The sequence below is a fragment of the Neurospora tetrasperma genome, assembly GCF_000213175.1.
Source record: "Neurospora tetrasperma FGSC 2508 unplaced genomic scaffold NEUTE1scaffold_4, whole genome shotgun sequence".
NCBI lineage: Eukaryota > Fungi > Ascomycota > Sordariomycetes > Sordariales > Sordariaceae > Neurospora > Neurospora tetrasperma.
In genome coordinates, this window is record NW_009799102.1 from 2,971,472 (window position 1) to 2,980,940 (window position 9,469).

The 9,469-nt window shown below is 48.6% G+C and overlaps 5 protein-coding genes across 5 annotated transcripts in view; 2 read left to right on the forward strand and 3 right to left on the reverse strand.

The window, feature by feature from the left end:
- The window catches only part of NEUTE1DRAFT_123298 (uncharacterized protein), a gene marked incomplete at both ends in the record, with an annotated part of 1,683 nt that extends 1,347 nt beyond the window's left edge, over positions 1 to 336 (reverse strand). The window contains one exon of the mRNA XM_009854127.1: positions 37 to 336. Within this exon, the coding sequence (XP_009852429.1) occupies positions 37 to 198 (162 nt within the window). The remainder of the gene's footprint in view (positions 1 to 36) is intronic.
- Positions 337 to 1,247: 911 nt separating this feature from the next.
- NEUTE1DRAFT_102137 (uncharacterized protein) lies at positions 1,248 to 2,122 on the reverse strand (the record flags this gene model as incomplete). Its single annotated transcript, XM_009854128.1, has 2 exons — positions 1,248 to 1,703; positions 1,757 to 2,122. The coding sequence occupies 2 exons, from the start codon at positions 2,120 to 2,122 to the stop codon at positions 1,248 to 1,250; spliced, it is 822 nt and encodes a 273-aa protein (XP_009852430.1).
- Positions 2,123 to 4,552: 2,430 nt separating this feature from the next.
- NEUTE1DRAFT_65744 (uncharacterized protein) lies at positions 4,553 to 6,067 on the reverse strand (the record flags this gene model as incomplete). Its single annotated transcript, XM_009854129.1, has 1 exon — positions 4,553 to 6,067. One exon carries the CDS (start codon positions 5,946 to 5,948, stop codon positions 4,815 to 4,817), a length of 1,134 nt encoding a protein of 377 aa, XP_009852431.1.
- A 131-nt stretch (positions 6,068 to 6,198) lies between these two features.
- On the forward strand, positions 6,199 to 7,085 carry NEUTE1DRAFT_84427 (uncharacterized protein; the record flags this gene model as incomplete). The annotated part of the gene is made up of 3 exons (XM_009854130.1): positions 6,199 to 6,224; positions 6,506 to 6,588; positions 6,807 to 7,085. The coding sequence occupies 3 exons, from the start codon at positions 6,199 to 6,201 to the stop codon at positions 6,929 to 6,931; spliced, it is 234 nt and encodes a 77-aa protein (XP_009852432.1).
- A 74-nt stretch (positions 7,086 to 7,159) lies between these two features.
- On the forward strand, positions 7,160 to 8,049 carry NEUTE1DRAFT_117515 (uncharacterized protein; the record flags this gene model as incomplete). The annotated part of the gene is made up of 3 exons (XM_009854131.1): positions 7,160 to 7,346; positions 7,406 to 7,455; positions 7,547 to 8,049. 3 exons carry the CDS (start codon positions 7,255 to 7,257, stop codon positions 7,717 to 7,719), a joined length of 315 nt encoding a protein of 104 aa, XP_009852433.1.
- Between the last annotated feature and the right edge of the window lie 1,420 nt (positions 8,050 to 9,469).

Here is a 9,469-nt window from a genome sequence, read left to right on the forward strand (position 1 = left end):
GNGGGGGGGGGGGTGTAACCTTGGCTTGATACTAACCTGGATGGTGTACTTTGAGTGTGGAAACATTGTCTCTAGCGTGTCCTTCAACTCATGGGCGCTGACATGCCGGGAGTGTATTTCTATGATCACGCCGCCTTTTGCTTGCTCCTGGAACTCTGCCCACTTGGGGATCACTAGTAACTTTTGGGAAACAGCCATTGTAGGTGAGAAATTGTGAGAATTCCAATAGAAAGGTCAAAATCAAGTGCAATGAACCTTCCACCGCTTGGGTATCGAAGCGGAGGTTCAAGGAGGGATTTCAGCGATGCTAGGGCACAGTAGTGACCGAAATAAAATGTATAACGGCGAGGTTGAGCGGACCCAAAAGATCGATGAACTTTCTTATGTTTGTTTGCCCCTTTGGTTTCTACAAGATTCTTTGAAAACGAGTTTTCATCAGTCATCGCCTGGGAGATCTCACTTCTCTTGCCCCACTCTTTGGTTGGGCGTCAGTATAACTAAGTATCTCAATCCTTCCAGTTTAAAAGGGTTTGTGTGGGTGAGACTTAACTGGAGTCTGCAGTCGTCTATCGTAACCAGCACCATGTTATATGTCGTGACACGTCAACAGAAAGTCTGTCTCATAACGGGCAGGCTTTTTCCTGTTTGTTTATCTTTGTCTCTCTCTTTTCTTTTTTCTTTCTTTTTTGGGGTTTTTTCTTTCTTTCTTTCCTTTTTTTTTTTTTTGGGGGGGGCGGGGGGGGTTGTTCTTTTTTGTTGGTTTTTTTGGTTTGGGGGTTATTTTTTTTTCCTCCTCAGGCGCAATACATGAATGTGTATTTAGATCCCAATGAATCGGTCCTCACCCTCCGGCCCTAGGCTCTAAGCTCTGTCTTCGAAGTACTGAAATCAAGGCTACCTGAAAATCTGGTCTGACGAGGGAGAGAAGACATATGTGTATCGAACCTTGGCTCGTAATACGGAAGGTTAGGTACATATACTTAATGCGCAGCGGTCATCGTCCGCCCGTCCAAGACGAGTAGCAAATAAATTATCCCAGTAGGTAAGCGGTATACTCCATTAAAACCGGCGTGTCCGTCGCTCCATTCTGTCGCTCTAAGCCTAGTACTGTTGATTTTCTCCTTGTCCTGATTCACTCAAAGCTTGACCGTTTTGGCGCCTGGGGCAAACATCCGATGATTCTTGAGACACCTTCTTGTAACACCGCTCCAGACATTTTCAAAGCCATCTCTTCACTGGCGACGCAGTCATGCCAGCATTTCTGCGTCCACCACTACTGGCCTATGATCCGAAATATACACCCGATCCTCGAATTTGTTGGTCAAGACTCCATACGTCGAGAATTGGGTGCCAAGAGGATTGCGCACGAACAGGTAATCAATACGGATGTCGTCCAAAGTCGATGTGGTAAAGCTGGTCGATGTTTTGGCGTTGCCGTACCAGTGTGTCTTGGGGACGAGATCTTTGATGTCCTGGAAAGCGCCTGGGGTAGTTAAAGTCTGGTATCCCTCCTCTGTAGGCTCAAGGTTCAAGTCACCGCCCAGAAACACAGGAGCGGGCTTCGTTGAGTTGGAGCCTTGGACCATCCACTCATCAGATATCTTGATGATCAACTTGGCGCTCTCATTCCGGGCAACCGTCCCTATATGGTCAAAGTGCGTGCACATGAATACCAGAGGCACACCTGTTGTGCGATGCTTGAACTGCGCAACTGTGACGATACGCGTAAGGCAGCATCCCATCCCGTAGACCCGACCACGTGGGGCGTCTGGCTGAGCCAGTACGTCTTGTTTCTATCCAGTTGCCAGGTGTCTGCTTGGTAGATAATGGGTGAATACTCTCCATTTTGCGCACCATCATTCCGACCAACCCCAACATGGTTCCAATTGCTTCCAAGATCCGACTGGAGGTCGACGAGTTGCTCATTCAATACCTCTTGCATGCAGATCAAGGCTTCTGGGCAATTGGTGGTTTCGAAATTGACCTGCGAGGCCATCAAAGGCCGACGAGCAGCCCATGGCTCCTCATTAGTTGATAGTAATGTTGTGGCATAGCGGATGTTGTAAGAGATCAGTCGCAAGTCAGCCAAACCACTTGCAAGGCCAATGTTGGCCAGCAACATGGTGAAAGATATGTTGATTATCATGACGTCAACCGGCTACCGTATTCGCAGTAGATGCCCTCGTCGACGAAGAAAAATTTGAGGGTCTGGAAACTGGTGAATCGTGGACCGAGCTTTCAAGTGTGGTTCGGTCGTGCTCTGTCAAGAGGCCACACCCATTACCTCTCAAGACCTTGATCAAAACTGGAGGGCAGCTACCTATTTAACGTCAACGCTGGGATACTTCCACTTCGAGCATATACGATCAGCCTTCGTCGATGCCCTGTCAAGGTCACAACGCGAGACCGAGCGTCTGTACTTGATGTCATTGGCCAACGTCGGTGCAACCGCAGTACACATTTCGTTATTCTATATCCCCGCCGTCGAGCATCATCGGATGACTCAACCAATGCTCGCCGCCATGCTCGACATGCACTTACAATGCTGTAACCTTAGGACAGCAGGCCCCACATGGTAACATCACTTCTCATCATTCGACGCTCTTTTGACTCTGGGAAACCATCAAATGGTCTATGACATGGCTCACAGTACCACCCAAATAAAGAGTTGGCCTCGTTATGATGCTTGAAGATTTTGTTCAGTAGCCCGTTCTGCAGCTCAAAGGCTGGCCACGTGAGTAACGAGCACAGCGCTGTTAGCCACGGAAAGAGTGTGTCTACGTACGGAAGGCACCTTTAAATTCAGTGTTTGGTCGGAAGCCCATGCCTTCTCTATTGGTAGAGCCGTGCAAAGTTTACCGATACCCCCGGGGACAATAACACGCAGTGCCAGTCGGATCTAGAATCATGGAAACATGTTTCAATAGCCGCCCTTTAGGTCTTGGATTGAACTGCGGCAGTTTACCGAGTTGTGTCGGGCATGCCAGCGGAAAGTTCGTCAAATGCATAGCTCATGGCAACATCATCAGAAACGCTGAGACACCGGACTCTCGTTGAAGACGGTGCGGGTGCTACCAACATAGGTATGCCCAGGAGGTACCTAGGATAGACGGGAGGAAGATACGAGCTGCAAGCGTAGACTGCTCTTTTCCTTTGTTTCCATCTCGTGCTTCAAGATCAGGTTTCGCACAATCGTCTAGCGACGGACGGGACGATGTGTTTTTACCCAAACCCGTGGATGCATCTCGAGGAGTAAGCACTCACTATGGCAGGCAGTTGGGTGGTACCTTCCCATGGGGAACATGCCCCCACCAACATCTGCAAATTGCGACTTCCACCCTGGGGATGTCCTGATATCAGCCTGCTGATCTTGCAGTCATGGTGGCATATGTGCGCAGACGGCATCTTTCACGTCAGCAATCTCTCCGCACCCCACAAGCCCTGTCTCCGGCCGGCTCGGCGCTCCTCCACCCCCAGATGTCTACAACCGATCCGAAGAAGGATGGGAGACGGTCAAGGCACTTCCAGCCGGGTCCACAATGAGCGATCTCGTGCAGACTCAGGATTCCATCGACAGCGTGGTCGGCCAGTTCTTGGCCTGGCTTGACAGGTTTGCCGAATCCAAGAAAGCCGTCCACCTTGACAATTAGTTAACCTTCACTACCTTCGACATTGACGGCGAGGTACTTTTCTCCAACCAGTTTGACGTTCTGGAGGAAGAGTGCGATGTAGGGAACGCTATTGGCAATGACCTGATGATAAATCTCGAGAGGTGTGCTTCGACCATGGGCTTCCTCCGCTGCTGAACTTGTATTCCTGATTGGTTACCCCCTCAAGACGTCCCTTAACGTTCTGCACTTCGGCCCATTCATGATACAACTGTTCGCGCTCCGGACGGCCGTCTCAATGATTGTGACAGGAACAGATTTATTGTGATCAATCACTGACTCAGGGCCATGGAAAAGAGGCCATGTCGCTGCGGGATGTCTAGAGGTATGCTGCTGCAACTGACGTAGTGAATGCTGCAAGCGATACCATTTCCTGTGTTTTCTAGTCATTCGTTTACTATACGAATCGTAATCTGAACGCCTGGGAGAGGGCCCGCGGGAAGATTGAAGAACGCTTTATTTTCTTTAAAGTTACATCAAAGAAGCTCTCCTTATCTTTGGACCTGTTTCCATGACGCCGCCTCAGCCCGCTCTTCCAGGTGGACTGAGCATTAGGAGTAAGCACTTTTTAGAGAGTACCATTCTGTCTATTGATCCGTGGGTGATGAATCACTTCAGGGGACTTTGGGGCCCCGATGCGCGAGTGTCCAAACTTATCGGTGGTTGAAAGAGGACGCATGAGAGCTGGATACGTATTTCATGCCGGTAAGTGACCTCGCTACCAACACACACCATAGAGCATGTTGTCCCGCCAGCTGACTCGTCCTTTTTCCTCGGACAGTGGAGGCTAGGGTACAATTCTTGCCCAGGCCAGCAGATTGCCCGCATAGAGTTGTCCAAGATCACGGCAACTCTGGTAAGGGATATTGATATTGGTAAAGTGGATAAGAATCAAGACTGGGAATGACCTCAAAAGGCATGACTTCAGTCGTCCGCAGTCTTGGTCGTGTTACATCGACAGACGAGCGAGCAAGGAATTTTCATAGTGATGCTGGCATTTGAACGCCTCTTTCGCTTTACCCAACTCAACAAAGACATTGTCACTACGGAGAAACCCTGCAGTGAATGCAGTGATGGAAAGGACTATCATTAACGTTATGTTTGTCAGTCTGTCTGATAGGTAACAGTTGGCAAGCCACAATATCTCTACGCAGAATCTACCCCCTCGTTCTTGCGCTTCTGCAACGCGCTGCGCACCTTTGGGAGAACATAGCGTCCGTAGTCAATGACATCGTCCAAGTTGTTATAGCCACGAATGGAAATGAGCTCGGCTCCGAGATCAATGTATTCGAGGATCGAATCAGAAATAGTCTGAGGGGATCCCACAAGAGCGGTCGATGCGCCGCGAGCGTTGGTAGCAGTGACGGTGGGATACCAGAGCGCACGGTCATGAACATCTCCACGTGAAGCAATCTCTAGCAACCGCTGAGAGCCCACGTTCTGCGGTGTGGGGGCTCGAACTTGCGCTTTGCTGTCGGACGCCTGGCTTCCTCCTCCCGAAACACGGGCCTGATTCGCCTTCAAAACATCCAGTGTGTGATATGCCTTTTGCCAAGCCAGTTCATCTGTCTCAGCAATGATGGGCCGGAAGGTGACCCATATGCGAGGACGGTCTGAATTGGGGCGGCCAGCTCGAGCAGCTGCTTGGTAAATGCGGTCAATTTGCTCCTTGGTCTCTTTCAGAGGCTCGCCCCAGAGGCCAAAGATGTCGGCCAAGGCGCCTCCAATCCGGTATGCTTCCTCCGATGAGCCACCGACTGAGATTGGGATGCCGGTACCATTGACGGGACGAACGCGGTTGGAAAATTGCTTGAACTGATAGAACGTGCCATCCCAGTCAAAGGGTTCTGCGGACTGCCAGGCGCGACGCAGGATGCGGATGTACTCCTCGAGTCGGGCATAGCGCTGGTCTTTGGGTAGGAAGTCGCCCTCCTTGGCTTGCTCAGCATCGCTCCCGCCGGCGATCAAGTGTACAACGGCTCGACCTGAACTAATCTGGTCAAGCGTGGCTAGTGCTTTCGCAGCGACGGTTGGATAAAGCGTGTTTGGACGCAGTGCGATGATGATCTTGAGGTTCTTGGTGGCGGCGGCAATAGTGGCGCCTATGGTAAAAGGGTCATAGGAGGAAGAATCATATGGCACAAGAGTGTAGTTGAAGTCGTAGTCATCGAGCGTCCGGGCATAGCGAACCAGGTAAGCAGGATCAATACCGGCACCCGGGATCGGGTTGATCTCCGTGGAAGCATTGGGAAATGTCAAGCTGATGAACTCGGTAGGCATCTTGGGCGAGCACGACAGCCCTGAGACTGGCTTTCGACTGGTTTCTGGCTAGTTGTTTGCAAGTTTCTGGCGTCTTGCTTTGCTCGGACAGAATGGAGAGCGTCGTGGCAATATAATCGAAGAAGTGACGAGCGTTGTTCTGGTGAAGAACTCGACATCACGGTGGTTTAATAAAGACACGAGCTGAGGCAGATCAGATGCCTCATCAAGAGGGGAGAGGCCATGACGACAGCTGCTTGCGAATCACGCAATGAGCGATGGTAGTGTTCTTGATATGTAAGCAAAGCCATGAACCGTCACACTCCGACTCTCAAATCGAAGGTATGGGCACGGTGAGGTGAGTGACCCCCATTTTACACCAAACCCCGGGGCATCTCAGATAAGAGGATGGCGATGGCATCATTTGGAAGGATGATGACCAATCTTGGAAAGGGATATGAACAGCGAGATGAGTGCGAGATCTGTGATACGGCCGATAGTCACGGGTCCGAAACAGACCCACATGATAATGGGATCAAACACGCTAGGGAAAGTACAGTGGCTGAATTTGATGCCAGGTTGAAGCCATCGCCAGACGCAGATTTGGTGAGCAAATCGCAGATACACGGCGTTGAGGTGGTAAAAACCGACGAGAACCGAAGTACCATGTCGATGGTCGCCTAGTATTTCACGAGTTAGCCATGGGTACAAGGGACAGGGGCAACATCCAGCAACAACGCAACGTGCAAAAGCAACTAAGGCGAGCTGAGCCAAAACCTGGGGAAGGAACCATGTCGAGAACCTCAGAGTCGGAATCAACCGGGATCGTATCCTGCAACATTTGGACTTCTGGCGAAGCATAACTCAATTCAAATTGAGCTGAGCCCGAGCAGGTGCTTCTCGAAGCAGGCACGGCAGGCTTCACATCGGCTGAGGCCTGGTCAGAATCGGTTGAGCTTGGCGATCGGAATTGGCCGCGAGGACACCAAAAACACCACCCATAGCCTCCATCGAACCATTCACAGCCATTCGCAGTTTCGCTGGGCCACCACCGTCACCCCATATCGTCGCCTTCACGAGACCACATCACGCCAACAACCGCACCACCGAACCAAAACTCCAGCAAGACAACGCGAACCGCACACGTCCAATTGCGTGCAATACCGCCCTTTACATCCAAATTAAATATCCCCTTCCCCCGATTAAATCGGTCCTACTCGGCCTCTGCTTCACCAGACCTCGACTGATTGTTAGACCATTATCCTTACCTAAGGCGGGCCTTTGGAACTCGACGTCAGCTAGTTGCGCTGCACATCAAAACACACAGATGACTGCCTACCGTCCAAATCCCTTCAGGCCCACTATGCCCCTGCGTGTGTCTTCGCAGCCACATACACTTCTCAAGACGCCTGCCATAAGGTAGATGGCCATCCCGCCGTTTCATCCCGCTTGACGAATGTATGCTCATGTCATAACAGATCGGCACTATTGCCAAGGGTTGTACCCGGCCTGGTTGTCTTTGGTGCAGGTAAGCATAACCAGCCCCAGCGCGAACCTGTCCGTCGGCGGCGCCGTATTGCTCGTGTTTGGTCCTAACTGGAGACCTTTCGTCGTGAAAGTCTACACCGTCGTCTCATATGTCCGTTCTCAGTTGCGGAATGAGTCCAACACGCTGAACCGGGTCTTCTCTCAACAAAACACCCCAAGCGTCATGGAGAAAAGGAAAGAGCGGTACCTGATCGAGACCGAGGGTGATCCCCGCAAGACGATATACAATGTGTTGAACTGGTAGAGCCACGGATTCATGTACCTTGGGTAGGCGGCGTTTGGGTGACGAGAACAACGGGCACTGTTTTTGTTTGATGCTTGCATAGGTGACAGCGGCATTATTAGTTTTTTTTATACCAAGGGAGAAGTGGAATTGGGTCAATGTTGCAGCTTGGGGGTTGTCCGGGCAGGCGGTATAGTGGTAGCAAAAATTTGGTTTTGGTGGCTATAAAGGCACAGTTACACAGTAGTCTCCATTATATTGACCCCCGTCGTCAAGCTTCAGCGGACCCGCCCCACAAAATATGGGTCTCTCCTCCTCGAACTTTTGTGAGAGGAGGTCTGTTACTGTTTTGCGCAAAAACGCCGTCGGCTGCAGAAACTCCCATATAAACTCCAAGTGTTCCTTTTCTATATTCCTTTATAATAAAATGAGGAGAAATGGTAAAGATTAGGATAGAGTACTAGGATAGTCTTTTGGAACTCTTTCTAAATATATTATTTTTATAAAGCTCGGACCACCCACTGTAGTAATACTACCTTAAAGGTAAACCTTTGTCAGCTGTAGTTGCTTCTCAGGTTTTGGACACTCTTTATTTTTTTAACCTTTTTGATGATTATATAATAGGAGAAAATATATGCTAAGGATGGCCCCAGTGAGACAGTTCTAATAGTATTATTTTTAGAGAAAGCTTATATACACCCACCCCAAACCTTCCTATACCTAATTTTCCTAAAAAAGTGGATCTAACGACTGGATAACACCTGACATTGAAATTCCCGTTTTTACCTACAAAATTTCAACTTTTCAATGCACGCAATATCGACTCTAACTTGGTCATTTCTTTTACGCTTTTTCACACAGTCATTTACACCCATTTTACACCGCCAGCCATCGCACGTCGCACACTGCATACTAATAACTATACTATAATACGCTCAACGTATATAATTGTATTCGATTAATTAATTATAGTTGTCTATAATCCCTTTTAATCGCTTTTAATTACTAATAATCAGTATAAATACTATCTACCGCTAATCCTCCGTCTACGCAACCTCGCCGTTGCGATTCAATTGCTTCGTTAGTTACTGTCACGGGGCTAGCGCCCAGGGGTATTATTTGCCTAGCGTGTAAGCTAGGCGTGCCCTCTAGTTGGGTGTACGGGCCGGTCGGCTATCGGCAGCCGTCTTGGCGCTAAATGTTCTGCGTGCTATTAGGTGCATCCCTCGGGGTGCGGCGCACGGGTCACATTTCTAGCCTTGGCATTCCTAGCACTTTCAATACCCACGCATTTTGTATATTTAGCTAAAAGCTCTACTTGTCAGGTTTACAAAATCGACCGTCAGACTAGCGGGCGAGCTACTAGTTAGGAATATTGATTCGTATATGGACATTGATTCGTACCGAGCGGGGTACTTCCCTATACCGCCATTTTACTAGCAAAACAATATAGCATTGTCAGAGCCAATAATTCTTTTTAGTAATATATCCATATTTTCCAGCTGTATACAACATCGTTAACACGAGCAGCATATGTATTAATACGTAAAACTATTATTATTTTATATATACGTAAATCTAATAATATAGATTATTTATACTAGAAATCACATTTAACCTCCTCGTAGTTAGAATCCTTATACTCCTCCTCCTCCCCGCTTTTATTATTATTACTATTATTATTATTATTATTATTATTATTATTATTATTATTATTATTATTATTATTATTATTATTATTATTATTATTATTATTATTATTATTATTATT